The sequence below is a fragment of the Leucopleurus acutus genome (genome assembly GCF_964270905.1).
Source record: "Leucopleurus acutus genome assembly, chromosome: 14".
In the NCBI taxonomy this organism is placed as follows: Eukaryota; Metazoa; Chordata; class Mammalia; order Artiodactyla; family Delphinidae; genus Leucopleurus; species Leucopleurus acutus.
Window position 1 is genome coordinate 78889732 of NC_139156.1, and position 25192 is coordinate 78914923.

At 36.0% G+C, this 25192-nt stretch overlaps 1 protein-coding gene across 3 annotated transcripts in view; it reads left to right on the forward strand.

Moving 5' to 3' along the window:
* Positions 1-25192, forward strand: part of ERO1B (endoplasmic reticulum oxidoreductase 1 beta) — a 63945-nt gene that overhangs the window by 35234 nt on the left and 3519 nt on the right. For all 3 annotated transcript variants that reach the window (XM_082854842.1, XM_082854843.1, XM_082854844.1), the window contains 8 exons: positions 2630-2750; positions 2888-2934; positions 12184-12210; positions 15768-15860; positions 15972-16218; positions 17258-17327; positions 19540-19626; positions 20622-20755. In XM_082854842.1, coding sequence (XP_082710968.1) covers positions 2630-2750; positions 2888-2934; positions 12184-12210; positions 15768-15860; positions 15972-16218; positions 17258-17327; positions 19540-19626; positions 20622-20755 — 826 coding nt within the window. The remainder of the gene's footprint in view (positions 1-2629; positions 2751-2887; positions 2935-12183; positions 12211-15767; positions 15861-15971; positions 16219-17257; positions 17328-19539; positions 19627-20621; positions 20756-25192) is intronic.

Genomic DNA, 25192 nt, shown 5'->3' on the forward strand with positions numbered 1-25192 from the left:
GATGCCTGGCACCATAGAGCATGCAGTGTGGCCTCATATCTCTAACACTAAATTAGGACAGTGAAAAGAAAATTCAACTGGGGAAAAAAGGTGTACTTGAGGAGGAGGAAAAAATATTGGTTCAAGTTGATGAATTCCCAGAATTAGGTATTTTGATTCAGTAGTAATTCTTTGAATCCTTAGGTATTGGTTAGCATGGTCAAAAAGAAAGAATAGCTTTGGAGCAGGTTTGTAGAGGGAGGAAAAAGAGAAAACTTTTTGAGGGGAGGACTTAATAGGGATCCAAGAGCATTACCTGAACATATGATACAGCTGTACAAATGGAAAGAAGTTATAGTTTGGGAACAATTTAATTATGATCATGTCACAGGTGGCCCTGGGACTAAGGATGGGTGTGTTTATAGGGAACCTCAGCCTGTGTATGCTTTCTCCCACATATGTTCCTCACTGTGGATGTCATGAAATTCTTATCAGTATAGGTCAGGGGTTGACAAACTTTTTCTTCTGTAAATGGGCAGACAGTAAATATTTTAGGCTTTGTGAACCATATGGTCTCTCTTACAACTGCTCAACTCTGCCATAATAATGTGAAAGTGGCACATAAGCAAATGAACATGACTTGTGTTCCCATAAAACTTTCTTTACAAAAATACATAGCAGACCAGACTTGGCCTGTGGGCCATAGTTTGCTGATACCTTCTGTAGGTTAACAAAACACCTTTTTCATGATTTGAAAAAGTATTAAATTTTTTAAAACAACTTTTGATTTGGGAACTAAGGGAATGCACACTAAGAACATTAAGAACGTAAGTTTACTTAAGTACTTTAAAAACTGATATAATTGATTTTACTCATGTGACTTTCTACTCCCTTAGAGTATATTTTAAATCCATATACTTTAATATTTGAATCCAGGGTTTTTTTTTTCTTTGTTTGTTGTTTAATTGGGCGAAGAGGTTGATACTAATTCAATCTTCACATTCATAGATGACTGTACATAAGTGTAGGCTTATGTGTGTGCACATATGTTCTTTATACATGTGTGTATACATGTATATGTCAATGGGTATATATTTATGATATTAATATTTCTAAAGCTTATATACATAACTGAGTCAATTTTGCAAGTGAACTTGAGAACAGCTCAAAGAAATTTGAAATATATAACAGAAATTAGTGAATTGTAAAACTTAAAATTTTACTGTAAAATCCATATTTCATTAACTAAATGATTTGAATTTTTATTTTTCAATTAAGATTTTTTAAATTATTGTTTTAAGTCCTGATCAATAAATGTCCTTCAACAGTTTCTGTTCATCCATCTGTAAGTTAGCGTTTTCTGTGCTTTAACTTATTTAGTGGAATATCTATATAATGTTAGTGCTGGAAATAGAGCCAATATTCTTCAACATCATGTTTTCATTGTCTGTAAGTTAGACACCACTCGTTTAGTAATGATACGTTATGATTATCTTTGTACTCTTTATACATCACAAAAGTATCAGGTGGTTTTTGAAAGGTATGGATCAGGATGCTGCTTTTTTTCCCCTTAAGATTATGGATCATCTCAATCTACGGTCATTGAATGACCAATGAATATTTTTGACTGATAGGTAATGAAAGCAAGAGGGCCCATATTTTAATGACCATGTTTGTCCCTGTTTCAAGTCAGGTGTCTATATACCATTGATTTAATACCGTGACACCAAAAATTAGGAAGCATATACATAAAAGAACACATCCATGCCAACATACATAGCATTTCACCTTATAGGTGGTGTTAGCATAGATGTGTGAAGCATAGTCATTATAATTTTTCTGTAGATCGCAAAGCGTCCCTTTTCTACCCAGAATGTGACCATTAAGACCATTTTTCTTTATCTTTTGTATCCCCCAGAGATCTCTATCAAAATGTTGTCCAAATAGTGGAGATCTAGTAAATACTAATTTGAGTTTCAACACAGAAAATGGTTATTTAATTTTAAATGTGTTAATAAATTCTTGAAGTTGTGCCTACTCACCAATATGTTAACCAATTAATATGTTAACCAATATATTAACATTGGTAAAAATAAATTTGTAACTTTTTTTTTTACTACAACATTGTGTAACTCTATGAATGATCGAATTTGAATCACAAAGTTACTACACCATTTACTTCCTAAGTCCAAGTAGAAAGTATCAGGGAAATCTTTTCTTTTTTTTTTTAGATACAATATGTGCAAACAAAATAAATGTTTCAAGTATGTGTTTAGGTAGATATATACATAGGGGGGCAATCACATAAAATATTAAGAACAGGTTATGATTCTGTTAGGTCTTTTCAGTCCTACTGGTTAAAACTTAAATGATTAATGCCTCTAATAAGGTAAAGCCTGTTACATTCCGTAAGAGTGCATTGAGTGTCCAAAAGAAAGGGAGCAGTTATATTTCCTCTCTCAAGTTCAAGTTATTTTAAGTCCTGGGTCAAGGACAGTCACAAGTGTGCTAACCACTCTACCATTTAAGTTGGAGATGACTTGAAAGCGTAGCATTTCTCTAACCTTTGGATAGTCCTGTTTGCTTTGTAATGGTAAATTTTAGATAAATAGTGAAATGTGGATGGTTTCATGAATTGTTTCTTGTTCAGATGAGAGATCTCCAGCTGCTCAGTATGTAGACCTTTTGCTGAATCCTGAGCGTTACACTGGCTATAAAGGGCCCTCTGCGTGGAGAGTGTGGAACAGCATCTACGAAGAAAACTGTTTCAAGTAACTGGAGGGGGTAGGGGAAAGAGGAGGATTGACTAGAGGGAGGGTGGAAGAAGGGGAATACTTGTTTCTCTTGGAAAAAATTACATCAAAATGTCAAACCATTTTATGTTTGAGTTTTGTATTTTCTTTTTCAGACCTCGATCTGTTTATCGTCCTTTAAATCCTCTGGCACCCAGCCGAGGTGGGTTTTTGATACATTTTCATGCTTTTAGAAATTGTTTACAAGATACCTTTGTAATTATATGTTGAGAAAATTTTCAACTATTTTATATTTTTGCTTAATTTGAATGATCAAAAGTATAAGATTAGTTCATAGTTAGGTCTCAAGATTTCCACGTTTTATATAATTACTGTCATTTGTTGACTGCCTGATATGTGCCAGGCCCTAAACTAGGAGCTATATATAAAATAAATTAGAATATATGGGTAATCCATATATATTAGAGGTTCCTGGGGAACTGCTAAAAATCTGAATGCCCAGGCCCTGTCCCATACCAGTTGTCACAGTCTTTGGAATTCGGACCCAGGCGTTGGTCTTTTTTAAGCTCTCCAGATGATTCCAGTATGCAGCTGCTTTCAGAACCAGTGACTCATAGCATGCTTCTCTAACTTCAGTACGCATACAGATCACCTAGGAGCCTTGTTAAATACAGGTTCTGATTCTGTAAGTCGTGGGTGAGACTCCCAGGTGATGCCCAAGTGCTGGTCGATGCACGGCACTCTGATTCAGAAGGATGCAGAGAAGTATCAGAAAGTCAGGTTGCCACTTTGCCACATCAGGCTGTTGAGCACATGAAATGTGGCTAGTGTGAAACTAAATTTTACATTTTACGTCATTTTAGTTCATTTCAACTTAAACACTGAAGCAGTATATTTTTACCATTGAACAGAACCTGATTGTTTTGGTAGAACTACTTTAACTCTTGCATCACAAAACAAATTGTTGATGTACTGCAGTACATGTATACCTTTTACTTTTTAAAACGTGGATATTAGAAAACATTACAAATTTTTATTAGAAAAAAATTTTAATTACATATATGGCTGTCGTTATAGTTCTATGGGACAGCATTATCTTACATAGTTGGAGTTTATTCAATATAAAATTATTAGGCGTATCCTCAATCTATTCTCAACGAGGACTCAAACCCTGGGAGCAGCCCTGTGATTGACGTGCCATTCTAATGCTTTCTTTAGACGAGGATTGATTTAGGAACTTGAATTTCCTGGTCTAGATTCATCTCTTTAGGCATTTCTCAGAACCAGAGTGACTTAGGAAGTTTGATGAATGGACTACTCTCAGATGTGCACTCATATGGCCAGTAGTTTTCCCAAATTCATCCTGAAACTGCTTGGGCAAGATAATCGGAGCGTGAAGAAGGTGTGCATGGCTTCTTATCCTTTGTCTTTTTTACTACTTTTACCTCATAACTTTTCCATTTTCAACTTAAATGTTCTTATTATACAAGATTTTATAAAAATTGAAACAATGCAAAAGTTACATAAAGTAAAAAGGGAACGCTTCCCCCACCCCTGCTCCACACACTTTTTCTTTTCATAGTACAGAGTTTGGAAGGTATCCTTTCAGACCTTTTCTATGATCGCTTACTCTTTTTTTTTGCGGTACGCGGGCCTCTCACTGCTGTGGCCTCTCCCGTTGCGGAGCACAGGCTCTGGACGCGCAGGCTCAGCGGCCATGGCTCACGGGCCCAGCCGCTCCGCGGCATGTGGGATCTTCCCGGACCGGGGCACGAACCCGTGTCCCCTGCACTGGCAGGCGGACTTTAACCACTGTGCCACCAGGGAAGCCCTCTTTTTTTTTTTTTGGTTGTGCTGGGTCATCATTACTGTGCGCGGGCTTTCTCTAGTTGGGGCGAATGGGGGCTGCTGTTCGTTGCAATGCACAGGCTTGTCATTGTGGTGGCCTCTCGTTGCGGAGCACGGGCTCTAGGCCTGCAGGCTTCAGTAGTTATGGCTCGCGGGTTCTAGAGCACAGGCTCAGTTGTGGTGTACGGGCTTTGTTGCTCCGCGGCATGTGGGATCTTCCCGACCAGGGCTTGAACCCGTGTCCCCTGCACTGGCAGGTGGATTCCTAACCACTGTATCACCAGGGAAGCCCTTTTTTTTTAACATCTTTATTGGAGTATAATTGCTTTACAGTGTTGTGTTAGTTTCTGCTGTATAACAAAGTGAATCAGCTATATGTATACATATCTCCCCATATCCCCTCTCTCTTGCGTCTCCCTCCCACCCTCCCTATCCCACCCCTTTAGGTGGTCACAAAGCACCGAGCTGATCTCCCTGTGCTATGCTGCTGCTTCCCAGTAGCTAGCGATTTTACATTTGGCAGTGTATATATGTCCAGGCTACTCTCTCACTTCGTCCCAGCTTACCCTTCTCCCTCCCCGTGGCCTCAAGTCCATTCTCTACGTCTGCATCTTTATTCCTGTCCTGCCCCTAGGACAGGATCAGTTTTTTTTTTTTTTTTAGATTCCATATATATGGATCACTCTCTTAAAGCAGAAAATATAATTGTTCATTTAATAAAAGCATCAAGTCCTAAGAAATACTTCACTTCCATATTATGATAAACTAGAGACATGAGGCTGTAGGAAAGATGAAGAGAGGAAGGAAAGTGCATAGAGAAAAGGATAGAGAGAGGAAAGAGGAGCAGAGAAAAAACAAGTGTAGAAGAGGGAGACAAAAGACTAGGTAAGGGAGAGAGTGGGTCCTGGGTGAAAAGTGGGTACCCCAGGAAGTAATGCAATAGTTCTCACTAATGCTGTTTATATGCTTTCTCCACTGAAACTGCCAATTGTCGATTAACAGCTGTTTAATTTTTTTTTTGAATTTTTTTTTTTACACAGCAGGTTCTTATTAGTCATCCATTTTATACACATCAGTGTATACATGTCAATCCCAATCTCCCAATTCATCACACCACCACCACCACCCGCTGCCACTTTCCTCCCTTGGTGTCCATACGTTTGTTCTCTACATCTGTGTCTCACTTTCTGCCCTGCAGACTGGTTCATCTGTACCATTTTTCTATGTTCCACATATATGCGTTAATATACGATACTTGTTTTTTCTTTCTGACTTACTTCACTCTGTATGACAGTCTCTGGATCCATCCACGTCTCTATAAATGACCCAATTTCATTCCTTTTTATGGCTGAGTTATATTCCATTGTATATATGTACCACATCTTCTTTATCCATTCGTCTGTCGACGGGCATTTAGGTTGCTTCCATGACCTGGCTATTGTAAATAGTGCTGCAATGAACATTGGGGTGCATGTCTCTTTTTGAATTATGGTTTTCTCTGGGTTTAGGCCCAGTAGTGAGATTGCTGGGTAATATGGTAATTCTATTTTTAGTTTTTTAAGGAACCTCCATACTGTTCTCCATAGTGGCTGTATCAATTTACATTCCCACCAACAGTGCAAGAGGGTTCCCTTTTCTCCACACTCTCCAGCATTTGTTGTTTGTAGATTTTCGGATGATGTCCATTCTAACTGGTGTGAGATGATACCACATTGTAGTTCTGATTTGCATTTTCTAATAATTAGTGATGTTGAGCAGCTTTTCATGTGCTTCTTGGCCATCTGTATATCTTCTTTGGAGAAATGTCTGTTTAGGTCTTCTGCCCATTTTTGGATTGGGTTGTTTTTTTAATATTGAGCTGCATGAGCTGTTTATATATTTTGGAGATTAATCCTTTGTCCGTTGATTTGTTTGCAAATATTTTCTCCCATTCTGAGGGTTGTCTTTTCGTCTTGTTTATGGTTTCCTTTGCTGTGCAGAAGGTTTTAAGTTTCATTAGGTCCCATTTGTTTATTTTTGTTTTTATTTCCATTACTCTGGGAGGCAATCAAAAAAGATCTTGCTGTGATTTACGTCAAAGAGTGTTCTTCCTATGTTATCCTCTTAAGAGTTTTATAGTGTCCGGTCTTACATTTAGGTCTCTCATCCATTTTGAGTTTATTTTTGTGTATGGTGTTAAGGAGTGTTCTAATTTCATTCTTTTACATGTAGCTGTCCAGTTTTCCCAGCACCACTTATTGAAGAGACTGTCTTTTCTCCACTGTATATCCTTGCTTCCTTTGTCATAGATTAGTTGACCGTAGGTGCATGGGTTTATCTCTGGGCTTTCTATCTTGTTCCATTGATCTATATTTCTGTTTTTGTGCCAGTACCATATTGTCTCGATTACTGTAGCTTTGTAGTATAGTCTGAAGTCAGGGAGTCTGATTCCTCCAGCTCCACTTTTTTCCCTCAAGACTGGTTTGGCTATTCGGGGTCTTTTGTGTCTCCATACAAATTTTAAGATTTTTTGTTCTAGTTCTATAAAAATGCCATTGGTAATTTGATAGGGATTGCATTGAATCTGTAGATTGCTTTGGGTGGTATAGTCATTTTCACAGTATTGATTCTTCCAGTCCAAGAATATGGTAGATCTCTCCATCTGTTGGTATTATCTTTAATTTCTTTCATCAGTGTCTTATAGTTTTCTGCATACAAGTCTTTTGTCTCCCTAGGTAGATTTATTCCTAGGTATTTTATTCTTTTTGTTGCAGTGGTAAATGGGAGTGTTTCCTTAATTTCTCTTTCAGATTTTTCATCGTTAGCATATAGGAATGCAAGAGATTTCTGTGCATTAATTTTGTATCCTGCAACTTTACCAAATTCATTGATTAGCTCTAGTAGTTTTCTGGTGGCATCTTTAGGATTCTCTGTATGTAGTATCATGTCGTCTGCAAACAGTGACAGTTTTACTTCTTCTTTTCCAATTTGTATTCCTTTTATTTCTTTTTCTTCTCTGATGCTGTGGCTAGGACTTCCAAAACTATGTTGAATAATAGTGGTGAGAGTGGGCAGCCTTGTCTTGTTCCTGATCTTAGAGGAAATGCTTTCAGGTTTTCACTGTTGCAAATGATGTTTGCTGTGGGTTTGTCATATATGGCCTTTATTATGTTGAGGTCGGTTCCCTCTGTGCTCACTTTCTGGAGAGTTTTTATCATAAAAGGGTGTTGAATTTTGTCAAAAGCTTTTTCTGCATTGTTGAGATGATCATATGGTTTTTACTCTTCAGTGTGTTGATATGGTGTATCACATTGATTGATTTGCATATATTGAAGAATCCTTGCATCCCTGGGATAAATCCCACTTGATCATGGTGTTTCATCCTTTTAATATATTGTTGGATTCTGTTATTTTTGTTGAGGATTTTTGCATCTATATTCATCAGTGATATTGATCTGTAATTTTCTTTTTTTGTAGTATCTTTGTTTGATTTTGGTGTCAGGGTGATGGTGGCCTCATAGAATGAGTTTGGGAGTGTTCCTCTGCAGTTTTTTTGGAAGAGATTGAGAAGGATGGGTGTTAGCTCTTCTCTAAATTTTTGATAGAATTCACCTGTGAAGCCATCTGCTCCTGGATTTTTGTTTCTTGGAAGATTTTTAATCACAGTTTCAATTTTATTACTTGTGATTGGTCTGTTCATACTTTCTATTTCTTCCTGATTCCATCTTGGAAGGTTATACCTTTCTAAGAATTTGTCTGTTTCTTCCAGGTTGTCCATATTATTGGCATAGAGTTGCTTGTAGTAGTCTCTTAGGATGCTTTGTATTTCTGCAGTGTCTGTTGTAACTTCTCCTTTTTCATTTCTAATTTTATTGATTTGAGTCCTCTCCCTCTTTTTCTTGATGAGTCTGGCTAATGGTTTATTAATTTTGTTTATCTTCTCAAAGAACCAGCTTTTAGTTTTATTGATCTTTGCTATTTTTTCTTTGTTTCGATTTCATTGATTTCTGCTGTGATCTTCATGATTTTTTTCCTTCTGTTAACTTAGGGTTTTGTTTGTTCATTTTTCTCTACTTCCTTTAGGTGTAAGGTTAGATTGTTTATTGGAGATTTTTCTTGTTTCTTGAGGTAGGCTTGTATAGCTTTATAAACTTCCCTCTTAGAACTGCTTTTGCTGCATCCCATAGGTTTTAGATCATCGTGTTTTCATTGTCGTTTGTCTCTAGGTATATTTTGATCTCCTCTTTGATTTCTTCAGTGATCTCTTGGTTATTTAGTAACATATTGTTTAGCCTCCATGTGATTGTGTTTTTTTCCCTGTAATTCATTTCTAATCTCATAGCTTTGTGGTCAGAAAAGACGCTTGATATGATTTCAATTTTCTTAAATTTACTGAGACTTGATTTGTGACCCAAGATGTGATCTATCCTGGAGAATGTTCTGTGCGCACTTGAGAAGAAAGTGTAATCTGCTCTTTTTGGATGGAATGTCCTATAAATATCAATTAAATCTATCTGGTCTATTGTGTCATTTAAAGCTTGTGTTTCCTTATTAATTTTCTGTTTGGAAGATCTGTCCGTTGGTGTAAGTGAGGTGTTAAAGTCCCCCACTATTACTGTGTTACTGTCGATTTCCTCTTTTATAGCTGTTAGCAGTTGCCTTATGTATTGAGGTGCTCCGATGTTGGGTGCATAAATATTTACAATTGTTATATCTTCTTCTTGGATTGACACTACATTATGTAGTGTCCGTCCTTGTCTCTTGTAACATTCTTTATTTTAAAGTCTGTTTTATCTGAGTATTGCTACTCCAGCTTTCTTTTCGTTCTCATTTGCATAGAATATCTTTTTGTATCCCCTCACTTTTAGTCTGAATGTGTCCCTAGGTCTGAAGTGGGTCCCTTGTAGACAGCATGTATATGGGTCTTGTTTTTGTGTCCATTCAGCAAGCCTGTGTCATTTGGTTGGAGCATTTAATCCATTCACATTTAATGTAATTATCGATATGTATGTTCCTAATACCATTTTGTTAATTGTTTTGGGTTTGTTTTTGTAGGTCCTTTTCTTCTCTGTGTTTCCCACTTACAGAAGTGCCTTTAGCATTTGTTGTAGAGCTGGTTTGGTGGTTAATATTCTTAACTGTGTTTCTTCCACACTATTCCTGGCTTCCACAGCTAGCTTTCCAACAGCTTTTTTCCAAAAATGAAATTTTCTGTCAGAATTCCACATGTAAAGCTAATCAAGACAGGGCTGCTGTGGAGCCTGAAAGCCCAGCCTTCTGGCCTCTCCCCCACATCTAGGCAGCCCCATAACCCCTGCAGGGATGCTTTCACTGACTAGAGTTTGGGAAGTGCTTTTATTAAGGTGAATATGTGCCGAGGAGCAGTAACTTAAAAGAGAAAAGTACTCCAGTCTGGAAACACGTGTTCAGAGAGTTGTGTGCATAATGATTAAAGGAGTGACTGTATATTTGTTAATTATTGAAACTGGTGGTCTTTATGATTGTTTAGTTACTCTCTGATACTATTTATTGCATAAAACATACGTGAAAATCTTGTACTCTTTGGCCTATATTCTTATTAAGAAGTCTTATTTACAGGGTAACTACACACTGAGCAAGGTTCATGGTATAATTAATAGTTTAACACACAGTAAGTTTTAATCCCATAAATAAATAGGATTGGAATCTGAACTGTGTAAGACATTTTCTAAAATCCTGTCTATTATTTTCTCTTTCAGGAGAAGATGATGGTAAGTTAAAAGTCTCATTTTATGTTTGCTTCAAATGTAGAAGAAATGCCTTTAATGATCAAAATTTGATTTTTTCCTGTTTTTAATTCAAAAGAAAGTATCCTACTTTTTTTCAGAAAAGAGCTACCAATCAATGGTGACCAAAAGAATAAGAATGTTTTTTATAATTTAAAGTTACCCTATGTTAGGGACTTCCCTGGTGGCACAGTGGTTAAGAACCTGCCTGCCAGTGCAGGGGACATGGGTTCGATCTCTGATCCATGAAGATCCCACGTGCCGCGGAGCAACTAAGCCTGTGCGCCACAACTATTGAGCCTGTGCTCTAGAGCCCACGAGGCACAACTACTGAAGCCTGCGTGCCTGGAACCCGTGCTCCGCAACAAGAGCAGGCACCGCAATGAAAAGCCCATGCACTGCAACAAAGAGTAGCCCCCGCTCGCCGCAACTAGGGAAAGCCCACACGCAGCAACAAAGACCCAACACAGTCATAAATAAATAAATAAATAAATTAAAAAAAATAAAGTTACCCTATGTGTCAAGGGCACTGTGATGGGCATTGTAAAGGATAGAAAGATGTATAAAACATGCCTTCCCTCTAGGAGCTAAAAATAATGTATAGTGGGAATGATCAGCACTGTATATAAGTGATAATAAAGAAGTATTACATACACAGTACAACAGTAGGTGGTATAGCTCTTCAGAGGTAGAACAGATCCTGCCTCGCTGGGAAAATTTACTGGAGGAGGTGGCATTTGAGATGGACTTGAATGATGGACTGGTTTAAAGCCTGAAGAATTGGATAGTGTGTGCTACTTGGATGACAGCATGGACCACGGGGTTGAGAAAGGAAAAACAAGGCATGTTTGGGGAGAGTAGGAAAGACTTCATATATGGGGTAATTTAAAATTAGAAAGATGAGTAGAGGCCAGATTATTGAGGACCTTAGGAGCTAGACTTTTCCTGTTAGCAGCTGGGGCTTTTTGAGTAAACAAGTGAGATAATGAATGATGTTTTGTGTAAGAGTATCATCTAAGTAAGAGTATGTTGAATGAATGATTCTCTAGGAAGATGTTTGTGTTGTTTTGCTAAGGATGAAGACTCTCAGGAGGCAAAGTAATTCCCCACTATCTAATTTATCCCCTGGACTCCTTGCTCAACTCACCTATGTGTTGAGTTTTTATCATCATGCTTTGCTTTTCGCAATTAAAATAAGGATGAGTATAGGAAGTATATTAACTGTCTTTTTATCTTTATTGACTGCCATTTTTCTTTTCACTCAGAACAATATTGGGCTAGAAATAGTTCTTTTAGCATAGTACACAAGGAAGGCCCCTTCATATTCTGGTTGTTAACTTTTCTCAAGAATTATTTTGAAAATTTAGGGAACTTTTTTATTATCTCTTAAAACTTAGTAGTTTTAGATAATTGAGGAAATATACTTAGGTTTATTGCTCAGGAAAAATGGAATTAATAATTTGATTTTCATATTCACTTTTTTCTGGAAGTTTTGAATAATGCTATGGTTATCAAAAGCAAATTTAAGATTGTTTCTCCTCATACTTATGGATATTTAAGCCTTCAAGTGAATAAGGTTTACATAATATTTTGACTGGAAGTTTTCTCAAAAATTTTACAAGTCAAAATGTCATTTATAAGAACTTTTTCCCAAAACTACTTCAGTAACTTTTGGACTTTATCTTCTAGAACCATATGCCTATTTTTCCATTACACATGAGCAGTGGACATATTCCTTAATCTGTCATGAGAAATGTTTTATAGACTTAATTTATTCTTATTTATGAATGACCGTTTAAACATTTTAACCCAATTCTGTGTGTGTGTATAATTTTGATTGTTTTTGTTTTGTTTTTTAGGAGAATCGTTCTACACATGGCTAGAAGGTAAATTTAAATGTCTGCATTTAAAATTTATTGGCATCTTGCAAAAAAATGAATTGATTTATTTAATATATATTTGTAAGTTTTAGGATTCATTAAATCTTGACAATGTTTGAAAGAAAATAACATGTTTTAGGTTATTATAGTTTAGGATAAAATTATTTGAAAATTTTGAGGATATTGGTCAGCTAAAAACCAGTGTTATGGAAATATACAGGGCAGATGCGGTCATCAGGGTTCCAGAACTGGGTCCCAGTCTTATTTCCATTCTGTATGTAATACTCATCCAAACTACTTTTCTAGTAACCACTATGCAAGTCTGTTTTTTTAAGTAGAGGCATTCTTTTTGGAAGGAAGTACTTTTTTTTATATATAAAATTAAGGGAAGATGAATTTGAATTCAGAAGGTTTTAAACATGTTTACACATATAGTTTAAACTTGTCTAACTAAAGGATAAAGTAATATAGATCCCAATATATCATATACCTTCGCATTCTTATATTTTCTAGTGTTGAAATTATGAAACGTTATTAATGGAAAGCTGAAACATTCTAGGATTTTAACAACTTTGGTTAATAACTGGATATATGCTGCTTTTAAAAAATTTACCAAATTGCCATTAATTTATGAAACCAAAAGTTCAAATATATTAATGAAAGATAAGCAAGTTGAATGACACTGGAAAATGGATATTTCATAGCCATAACCTTATAGGAACTCTACTGAGTTAAACTAAGCACTTAATTCCATTTTATCTTTGTTAATCAGTCGTGTTAACTTATGAACATGATTTCTCTTTGTTTTTTAATGAGCTTTTTTTTTTTTTTGGCTGTGTTGGGCCTTCGTTGCTGCACACGGGCTTTCTCTAGTTGCGGAGCACGGGCTTCTCATTGCAGTGGCTTCTCTTGTGGAGCACGGGCTCTAGGCACGCAGGCTTCAGGTAGTTGTGGCACGTGGGCTCAGTAGTTGTGGCTCGCGGGCTCTAGAGCTCAGGCTCAGTAGTTGTGGCACCCGGGCTTAGTTGTTCTGTGACATGTGGGCTCTTCCTGGACCAGGGATCGAACCTGTGTCCCCCGCATTGGCAGGCAGATTCCTATCTACTGTGCCACCAGGGAAGCCCAATGAACTATTTTTGATGTGCAGATACTGCTAGGAATTATATTGATAATGGCCAATGTGGGAAGAGATGGTTATCTTTGTTCAATTAACTTTATTTTAAGAGCACAAATTGTGGAAAGCAGTATTTAGGTTAAAAGAGGTGGTCAGAGACTCTGCATATTGATAATGGAGGATGAGAATGAAATTTATGGGCAGTATCGGATTCTAGGGTATACTATATCAACCACTCTCCTAGTATCCTATTGATGGGAGTCTCTGAATATTGATACACAGTCCAGCGAGAACTCCTATTTGTAGGCAACTTTTCTGAGATTCAGTTTCCTGATCTGGGGCACGAGAGTGGCACCAGCCATCCAGCTTACCTACACTGTGAGTGTAGATGATGCCTGTGAAAACTGCTTCGAAAATCACTAAACAGTGTACAAATGCCAAATAATAGTGTTAACAATATATCTAGCCCTTTTGTGAGAGAAAAAGTTATATATTGGTGTCCTGTAATTCAGTTGATGAAAATGAATTTGAATGAAATTAAATCCAGAAGAGGAAGAGGAGAACCACTTTCTAAATTGAATAGTTGGATTTGCCAGGCATTAGGGCTGGCAGCAGACCGCAGGCGGGGAGCACCTCTCCAGCACTTTCTGCTAAGAGTGTTGTGTGTCTTCTTGGTGCATTCACTTGGCTCATCTTTTATTATTAAGATTTTGCTTGAAGTTACCTAATTTTCACAGTTTACAGAAGTACAGGTCTACTCCGTCCTTCCCTCTTACCACCCATCCCCTTTTAGGTAAGGGGCTTTGTGGGCTTTGCAAATTAGAATTCCCTCCTGGTTTTCATGTTCTCATTTTTAGGCATATGAATTTTCATGAGCTTTGCTTTGCCTGTTTTCCCTTCTCTTGTCTTTAGATATTTTACTGCTTAGAGAAGTAGGTTGGAAGGAAGAGGAAGTGAACTTCAAATCTGATCATTTTGGTACTTGATAACAGATTTGATTAAAAGTTTTACTAGAGAAGTTAATACCTAATGTTTTATCAAAGTTATTCATATTGTTTATATCCCTTGTTACCATAAGCATTCAAATTTGGCCATATACTTTTATGAAGAAGCCACAAAACAGAACTGAATTTCTACCTTTTGGTCTCTATCCGTGGTGATGAGAATGTTCTAGGAAGAATTTTGAATTAGGGAATGAGATCTCAAAATAATTATTTTTTCCTATTAGAAGCTACTTGCTTCAGAGCCATCTATGGTAGAACATAAACGGAAAGTAAGTTGAAGATCTAAAAGATCCTGAAAGGATGCAAAGTAAGCCACATACATACTCTTAAAAAATCCTTCAGCATATAAATGAGATTGTTTCTTAGTTTCCACTGTTGAAGCCCATTTTTCCCCATAGGGAGAGTAAAAAAACCAAAAAGCAAAAAAGACAAAAACAAACTCTGTTGGGTGGTAGGAAAGGGGAAAAACTAATTGTTCTGCGTCTAGTGTGGATTCTTAAAACTTTTTGCATTTTTATCTATTTTTAAATTTTTCTATAAAGAAAATTTCCTAAAAATGTTTCTCTTTTTTCATTGTGGTAAAATATACACAGTATAAAATTTACCTTAAGCACTTCAGAATTTATTTAATAGCATTAAGTTCATTCACAATGTGTATTACTCTTATAATAGAAAATATTTTTAAATGGAGGCGGGAGTTGGATAGGATGGCGAAATTATCTTGACCTCTGTTTTGAGCAAAAGCCTCTGTGGCTTAAGAAGGCTACATAAAATAAATTTCCATCACATTACTGCACTCCATCTTGATATGGTTTTACTCACATAGTAAATAATCACACACTTTTTTTTTTAATTGGCTGAAACTCCTGGATGTCTGTTTTCCAAGTTTTTGCTCCTTACCTGTGGAACATACAGTTAAGTAGAATTAGAGAATTCCAGGGCAAAGGATTAATAAGAACCACTAAAGAATCTGGAGGAAGGAGAGAAACAGAATTCAGTCTCTTCTTCCTCCACTAACAAGTAGGTTCAAATAAAGAACATCTATAGGGAAGGGAAAAGGAGAAACAGCCATTGTTACGCCAAAGCAGTGACTTTATATGTGCTTTAGTTTAGCCTAAACCACAAAAAATCTGTGCTGTTGCCTTCTGGGTAACATGAGGACTTTTCCAAGTGCATCCATAGTGTTTGGACCTCCAGTAGCCCAGACATTTGTATCTTATTCTGCACTAAGTTATCATACTCAGTTAACTCCATTCTGAAGTCAGAATCTTATTTTATCTTCTAGTGATAGTATCTCAATCTAATTATTTTATATTAGTCCTTGATTTGTTTTTAATGTCCTCGAATGTTAACTTTAAAAATAAGCCCATGTACCTAATCCTGTTGATTCAGTATTTTTGTTACCTAAATGGATGTGATTTCTTTTTCAATATTTTTCTGAATAGGTTTGTGTTTGGAGAAAAGAGTCTTCTATAAGCTTATATCGGGACTTCATGCTAGTATCAATTTACATCTGTGCGCAAATTATCTTTTGGAAGGTAATCAGATTTTTTCTATTAGTATAAAAATTGTTGGGGAAAATACATATTCTCTATAGAGCAAAAATCCTGTTTATTAAGAGTGTATAATATATTTCCCTTTCTCTTTAGAAACCTGGGGTAAACCTACCTGGGGACCCAATATGAAAGAATTTAAACGCCGCTTCGACCCTGTGGAAACCAAGGGAGAAGGCCCAAGAAGGCTAAAGAATCTGTACTTTTTATATTTAATTGAACTTCGAGCTTTATCAAAGGTGGCCCCTTACTTTGAGCGCTCAATTGTCGACCTTTACACTGGAAATGTAAAAGAGGATGCTGACACAAAAACCCTTCTACTGAATATCTTTCAAGATACAAAGTAAGAATTGAATTGTCAGTGATCTGAAATTCTCCACTCTGTAGTTGATTGAGATAGTTCTTGAAATATTGATAAAACAAAAACTGACTCCTGAAAGTTAGGAAAAGAGAGAATTAGAACTGAGAAGGAAAGTGTTCCATAGAATGGCAGCATTTTAAAAATATTTCTAAAAATGTTGACTGAAAAGCGTCTATAAAGCTTTGTTGCATAAACTTTCACACTCGAGAATAGGCTGTATTTTTTTTTTTTTTTTTTGGGCGGTACGCGGGCCTCTCACTGTTGTGGCCTCTCCCGTTGTGGAGCAGAGGCTCCGGACGCGCAGGCTTGGCGGCCATGGCTCACGGGCCCAGCCGCTCCGCGGCATGTGGGATCTTCCCGGACCGGGGCACGAACCTGTGTCCCCTGCATCGGCAGGCGGACTCTCAACCACTGCGCCACCAGGGAAGCCTCTAGGCTGTATTTTTAAATATAACTTAAAATTTTATGTAGTACCAAAATTTAATGCTACTTTAATGTTCTTTCTACCAATATTGTATTCTTCCAGTTGCTACTTAAATTCAGATGGTAATAGGTGCTAGCATAAGGTTAGATTACCTAAGAGGACATTAGCCTTACGTTCTACAATATAACCTTAAAAAAAAAATCCTGGGTGTATAAAACTGCACTTTACTGATTGTTAAAAATGAGCACAGAGGAGAGTTGGGTTAAGAAATGTCTAAGGTAAATTATGCATTAAATTTTTTTAAATGTTTTAAAATGTTAAGAGTTTTGTACATTTTTTCACACAGATTGTTTTTAGTTAATTTTTTAGGTTATTTTTGTCACGTAATTTCTTCAAAACATTACACTCTCATAAATTACAAAGCCCTCTTTATCTTGCTTTACTCTTTGATTGAATAGTTCAAACTCTTTGCCACCTTCCCACATTACCAAACCTTACACATGAGTAAATTCTGAATTTTAAATATTTGTAGAGATAGAAAATTCTGCCAGAGCTTGAATTTTTCATCTGTAGCTTATAATATTTTCATTTCATTAGGTCCTTTCCCATGCACTTTGACGAGAAATCCATGTTTGCAGGTGACAAAAAGGGGGCCAACTCGTTAAAGGTAAAAAGTTCTTGACTGGGGGACCGGGTGGGGAACAGTTTACTGGTTGTGTTTTAATCCTGTTCATCTAAACTTTCTTTCCCAGTTCACCATCTTGTTGGTCTGATTGGATTTTACTATAAATGATACAAAAAGCTCTTTCTCAATTCCTTTCTCCTTTCTAGTTTGCCCAACTGCTTAGTGAATCCTCAGTCATACCTCTGACTAATGACACCTTTGTAAATGTCTTTTCAAAAGGCATTTTTTGAAAGTTTTCTTACTTTATTTTCTTTCGTTTACTTATTGCTGTTTTGATGCGTCTTAAAAACAATCATGCACTATTAGCCACTTTGAAGGCAGTAAATAGTATATTTTCTAATGTTTACTTTACAAAATGTTACAGTTTTGAAACTATTATGTTTTTGTCCTAACGGACTAACATATAAGGCAAAAATTACCTGTTGACCTGTGATGTCAGAAGGAGACTATATTTTAGGAACATTATGCAACTTGATGTTACAAGCACTTGGTTTTCATTTGCTTACAGTAATTAAGGAATACATTGTACCCTTACAGTGTTCATAAAAGTATTTGAAATTGACTGGCAAATAGTCTTCTACCACAGCTCCACAATTTTTTATATGCGATTCTGAAATCCAAAAAGCTCCAAAAACTTGAACATTTTTCTTATGTTTGGTACAAATTAATTTGTTAGCAAAACCTAACCTGAACTGGTGTAAGGATATTTGTAATGTTTTTTTAAAAATTCTGCTTTGTATGAATATCCTTACATTTTGTTGCAAAAACAGTCATGTATTTGATTACAGGGTGTTTCCATACACTCTGGTGGGGTGTTACATAATATATAGTGTGTGTACTACATTTCTAAAATCTCAAAAATTCTGAATTCTGAAACACATTTGGCCCCGAGATGTTTTAGATGTGGATATGCTACAAGAATGAATACATTAGTAAGAGTTCCTTGGTATTTCTGAAATGAAGTAATTTAGCCACAACTATGTTTTAGTTTTGGAAGGTCGTTTTGTTTATGGTTGTTTTAGAGGTATATTAGTATTACAGTATTTAACATAATGCTAATTCATTTTTGTAATGCTTCCTATTTTCTTAGTGTTGATACAAATATTATACTTCTGATCAAGACAACTATAATTACGTATCTTTTTATAGGTGAGGAAGGTAAGACTGAGAGCAGAGTAAGGTTTCACAGCTAGCTTTCAAGTTATAAAATGCTGGAAATTTGGTTTCCCGTTTTTCAAAGGTGTAGAAAGGAGAATATAAGTCCATTTTTCCATCTGCTCCAAAGAACATGAATTACATGAGAATGGAGAGCAAAGGAGTTTTTGTGTTCTATTTATGTTGTGTTTCTTTTGGCCAAGGTATTGATTCCTCCAAACGCTTTAAGTTTTTGGGTGACTCACTCCAGCTCTTTGCAATAAAATGTTTACCTCGGTGCAATAAAATGATTTTTATTTTCTATGTTTGCCCTGTGAAAAAGATGAGGAAACTTCCTCTTAGCTAGTTTTGTCCTCAGAGAAGGTGAGACTGACCTTAGAGTCACAGAAACCCATGCACAGATGCTCACAGGCATCTTAACTGTGTGGGAAACTAATACAGCAAAAGTCAAGGATCCAGTAAGCAAGCGTCCCTGGAGAAGCTGCATTAGCAAATGTGGGGGACTGTGAGATCACAGACCCCTTGTATAGCCCTGTGATCATCGGTGCTGATGGGGAATACATGTTATAAACATGGTGTGGTCCTAAGGAGAGAGATACGGACACTGATTATTGTTCTAGGACTAGCTTTCTGATTTAGACTCACACAAAGCAATGCATCAAAAATAAATGAAACATAATATAGATGTATTTACCACTGGTTGTACACAGATATCAAATGGAAGCAGCAATTAAGCTCCTTCAGAGTAAAAACCGTGTATTATTTACTTTGGTGTCCCCTGTAGGGTACATGTTGGTGCTTTGCGTGGAGTGGCCCCTCAATCAAAAGTTTGTTGAATTAATATATAGAATGAATTTTATAAACTGCTATTAAAGTTAGCTGTTTTATGTGCCATGTTGTGCTATACAAATTCAAATACTTCATTGTTGAAAAACACAACTCATTCATTAATAAGCTTTGAAACTTCTATTATAATTCAGACAAATGCAGTTTAATTTTAAATGTCTGATTAGAATGAACATGTGTTCTGCCTTGTTAGGAGGAATTCCGGTTGCATTTCAAGAATATCTCCCGTATAATGGACTGTGTTGGATGTGACAAATGCAGGTTATGGGGGAAATTACAGGTTTGTGTGTTGTCTTCTGTTTTGAAACTATTACTAACCTTAAATTTCTCCACTGAGAAGTTGAAAGTTTTTACTAAAATGTCCTCATTGTTCATTGAATTAGAAATCCAAAGTGTGGTTTTTCTGTTTTATTTATAAAAACGATTAATATTAGACTCTGTGTGTTATATGTGTATGTATTAGTACGTTTTTCCTACTATTGTAGGTTAATGATTTTAGTTTTATTGTATCTGTTTCTGTTGGTACAATCTCAGATTCATTTTTGGAGTTGGTGGTTATAAATAGAGTGTATTGGTATTTTATATACCTATATAAAAGGTAAAATATAATTATCTAAGAAATTTAATTATCAAATTTTGGTCACTTAGTTTGTATCAATGATCAAAAGAAGGAGGCCCCCTAGTCACAAAATGGGAAGTTCTGCCCAGCAGGCCCATTTACCTAAATATTTCAGTGTAAAAAGGATTGTGTGACTGTTTTCTCTTTTACGAAGATGACATTAAGTCATAGAAAGTCAAGAGACAGAATGTTTTTAATGGAGGCTACACTGAAATCAGATTTTTCTTTTTCTCTGTTGCTAATAATTGAGAAATTATTAAGTGTAGGTATCACTATACCTATAAACTGATACTTATTTCTAAGTTTTGAATTGTTAGGGGCTATAAAGAATGCTTTCAGAGTTACATATTGAACACTGTAATCCTAATGTGATATTTTCTACGTTAAAAAAAGGCATGTTAGTAATTTGGAATAATAGGATATGTATCCAAAAAGTGTTAAACTATTCAGATTTCCTTAACAGCTTAGATAAATTTATCATATGCATAATCTGTGAGGAAGTAGAAACTGTGTTTTACATAGTTGAACATTTTGGTGAAAAGTTCAGTTAATATGAATTTCCTGACTCTCATCACAGTGACTGAGTATTCCTTTAAACCTTTATAGCAGTTATTATTATATGAATTTAATTAAAAGTTTATCACTATTTTCTTTAGACTCAGGGTTTAGGAACTGCCCTGAAGATATTATTCTCAGAAAAAGAAATCCAAAAGCTTCCAGAGAACAGCCCATCTAAAGGCTTCCAACTCACTCGACAAGAAATAGTTGCTCTTTTAAATGCTTTTGGAAGGTAAGAACTGTTTTCATAGTGAAGACTTTTGATTCCCCTGCTGGTTTCAACAAACTGCAAAGATCATCGTCTTTGCTAAAGTAGTCTGTTTTGCTTTGTTTTGTTGACAGAGAGGGAGCATTATTGTCATATAGCATCGTACCTGCACTCACAAGCCAGTTTCTCTACAGGTTACAGGAAAAACTAATAGTTTCAAATTGCCGGCATTTCCCAGTTTGCCTTCTCAATTTTGTGGGGAAATATTCTCCTAATAAAATTCTCTTTAGCTGGTTTTAACTCATTCAAGTACAATAGCAGGAGTAAGGAGAGTTTGGCTCAGAAGGTGAGGAAAGAAAAAGACATTAAACCTTTCAGCTGCTCTGTGTCTTAATCTGAGGAGGCATTTTTCTTTCACTCATGCTTCCCCCATTGTTTCCTGTGTACATACATACAGTTTGCTTTTTGTTTATACCACAGATGGTTTCAAAAATACTTTGAATTTGCCTACAGAGATACATGCAGTACCAACTAAGTGAAGAATACAGAAGAGAAGGAAAAGAATCATAGAAAATCAGAGGAAACAATACTATACTGCCCTGGGAAAAAAAGGCAAAGTCAAATCAAGGAAGAATTAAAAAAAGAAAGAACGAACAAAGTAATACAGAGATTATAATGTTTTCTTAACATGCATTTTTAAGTTAAAAAGAGGCAGTTAAATTAAAAATAAATTAATTGCCCCTTCCCCATCTTAATAGCAAAGATTTCACCTGTTGTTCCCCTGTATTTAAAGATGACCATGTAGGTTGAGATTTCAAACACAAGGTAGACATAGCATGTCCACTAGTAATTGGTGTTTCATGAAAAATTCAGTCCACCCACTTATGAGGCTTTGTAGTAAGATAAAATAGGAGAAGCTGAATTAAATTTAAATTATTTGAAATTTAAATGAAAAAATATTTTAATCAATTTAAACACTTTTAATTGAAGAATAGTTGATGTACAGTATTATGTTACAGGTGTACAGTATAGTGATTCACAGTTTTTAAAGGTTATACTCCTTTTATAGTTATTATAAAATGTTGGCTGTATCCCCTGTGTTGTACAATGTATCCTTGTAGCTTATTTTATACATAGCAGTTTGTGCCTCTTAACCCCCTACCCCTATTTTGCCTCTCCCCAGTGGTAACCACTAGTTCTCTATATCTGGGAATCTCCTTCTTAAAACGTATTTAAATCTAAATAAAATTAAATTGAGAAAGAAGCAGATGTTAACTTCCTCAGAATTTCTCTGCGTCTCACAAGGAATTATTCACAAATGCAACCCTTCCAGCTGAGTTCTCTAACTAGAGCCTGCTAGTAACCTTTTATTGCTCCCTAGAGAGTACTGGACTCAGAATCAGGTCCTAGCGTTCTAGAATCCTGGCCCTGCCATTTACTGGCCGCATGAGCTCAGGTACATCACTCCTTTCTCCCAGTTTGTTTCCTTTCTCTGTATAATGAAGAGGAGTAAAAACCTTTCTCACAGAGTTAACGTGAAGATAAAACGAGGTCCTGTGTGACACTTTTAAATCACAAGACGCTACCTGAAGTCCATGGCAGTGGTGGGCGTGGGGATGGTGATTTACAAACACCATTGGATGTTTAGTGCCCCAATATTTTCAGTACTTAAAAAATTGTCTTATTGTTTTTATGGCTAGACTAGATGTGAGAAACCTTTCTTTCCTTAAGGGTAATGACACTCAGGGTGGGATGGTTACACAAACAAGGTACAGCCTAATTTAATCTCCCTTTTCCTCCCCACGGAAAACAAATGGCAGCCATCTGCTTTTTCAATCTCTTTTAAAATATTCATCTTTCTTTCCCCCTAATATTAAAATAATTCATGGTCATTATAGAAAATCTGGAAAAACATGTGAAAGTGTAATTTAGAAAATAAATTTAAAAATCACTCATAACCCTACCACCTAGGACGATTTCAACATTTGGCGTATTTTTTTTAATTAATTAATTAATTTATTTATGGCTGTGTTGAGTCTTCGTTTCTGCGCGAGGGCTTTCTCTGTGGCAAGCGGGGGCCACTCTGCATCACGGTGCGTGGGCTTCTCACTATCGCGGCCTCTGTTGCGGAGCACAGGCTCCAGACGTGCAGGCTCAGTCGTTGTGGCGCACGGGCCTAGTTGCTCCACGGCATGTGGGATCCTCCCAGACCAGGGCTCAAACCTGTGTCCCCTGCATTAGCAGGCAGATTCTCAACCACTGCGCCACCAGGGAAGCCCTTGGCCTACTTCTAATGTGTATTTTCCCACTACTTATACGTAAAAAATTTACGTACGTGTGTGTGTGTGTGTGTGTGTGTGTACATATTTACAGAGTTGAAACCATACATTTTGTATGCTTTCTTATCCTGTTTTACTTGGCATTACATTTAATCATTTCCCAATATTATTAAAATTTTTTTGTGTTATTTTTTTCTTTTTTATTGAGGTATAATTGACATACAGCATTGTATTAGTTTCAGGTGTCCAACATAATGACTATTTGTATATGTTGCAAAATGATCACCACAGTAAGTCTAGGTAGCATCCATCACCACACATACAGAGTTTTTCTTCTTGTGATGAGAACTTTTGAGATTTACTCTTTTAGCAACTTTTAAATACATAAGCACTATTTTTAATATAGGCCAATATTCTATTACATGGACATACCACAATTTAGTCATTCTGTTATTTCTTAGTCGAATTTAACTGTTTCCTTCATATGTATTCTATACATTTCTTACTTTTTCCTTAAAAAATATTACAGTTCTTAATAATCGTTAATGAGATATGTTCATTGTATCTTCCACCTGATTATCAGTCCATTTAAATAATAAATTATTTTGGCTGCACTAACACAAAAAATTATTGTGTTACACTTTGGGAGGGTTTGTGCATTTGTTCTTGTTAAGTGAATTGGTAGTTTTCTTGGTCTGACAACCTATATAATACAATTCTGCCTCAATTAGGGCAGCTAGGACAGCATTGCTTTGTCATGTGATGCTAGTGGGCAGAGACATACAGTGAGCATTGTCTTTGGTTCTGGCCAAGGAAGGCTGGGAAATGTGGTTTCTTTATCTTGAATACTCTGCAAATGTCTTTCCTACACTAACAGCCATTTTTTGATGGTTTCAACATTTATATCAAAGGGCTTATTTTCCAGGGAACAAATTAATATACCTGTTGGCTATTAAAATATATTTTAGTATCCCTCTGAAAGTACCGGTAAAGCAGTAGGTAAATGCAGGTACACTCTGTGCCTTCCTGTGTCTGTCTTAGAATAATAATAGAGAATATGGAAAATCTCTCTTATGTAATAAATTGTGAGGTCTGGAATGCATCTTCACAGAGATTCTGGTCCCGTATAGTGCTGGCGAGTTTGTACTCCCCGCATAAAAGGTAACCTACAGTTAATTTGTATGATAACCTTTGAGTTTTCTGACACTCTCCATTCTGTATCTAAATCAGACTTTGAGCATACTTTTTTCATTGTTTTTTTCAGCTGCTGCTCTTTACTAAGCTCTCTTTTCTTTAGTTATGGACCTTGGTTTCTACCATATCTTCATATGTATTTTGATAGGTTTTTTTAAAAACAGGTACTTTGAGGTACAGCATATGATTTTACACATTTATTTTGTTTAATAATCATAATGTTTTTTCGTAATAAGTAAACACTGTTTCAGTCCTCTAATATTCTGAGGATTAGAGTAAGAATTCATTTTCTGTTAATCCTACAGCTTGTAAGAATATAAAGAAAATGTTTTTGAGACCATAACGGACATAGATATTTTGAGAGGACATAAGGTCTTGGGATCTGATGAACTGGTTAGAACCCACCTACTCTACTAGCTGAGCAGCCCTGGGAAAATTACTTGATTTAGTTGAGCCTCAGTTTTCCTAAAATGTAAAATCAGGGTTAATTTTATCTACCTTGTGGAATTTTTTTAAAACAATTAATGAGATTATATCTGTGATGAGCCTAGAACGTTGCTTACCATACGTTAAGTTCTCAATATAAGAAAAGCTATTATTAAGTTCTTAAAGAAATGAGCTCAGTACTGCATTCTACATTATCTTAAGCTATAGAAAGAAAAACATTAGATTTTTATTGTATCAACCCTGAATTGTACCTAAGGATAATTGAGCTTATAGAATTTTATTTTGATGATTTCCATTCTAGAGTTTTACTTCTGGGTCTGGGCTCAGAAGCATTTCATTCATTTATTCACTCAATAATAATTTATTGAACACTATAAATATGGGTAGATGGAGGGCACAGGGATTCATCAATAGACAGAATAAATAGAACCTGTGCCTTTGTGTTAAAACAAATTAGTGTTTGGGTTAAAACAAATCCGTGTTTGGGGAACAACAAGAAAGAAGCGGATTTGGAGAGTAATGTGCAAAATGAATTTATAAG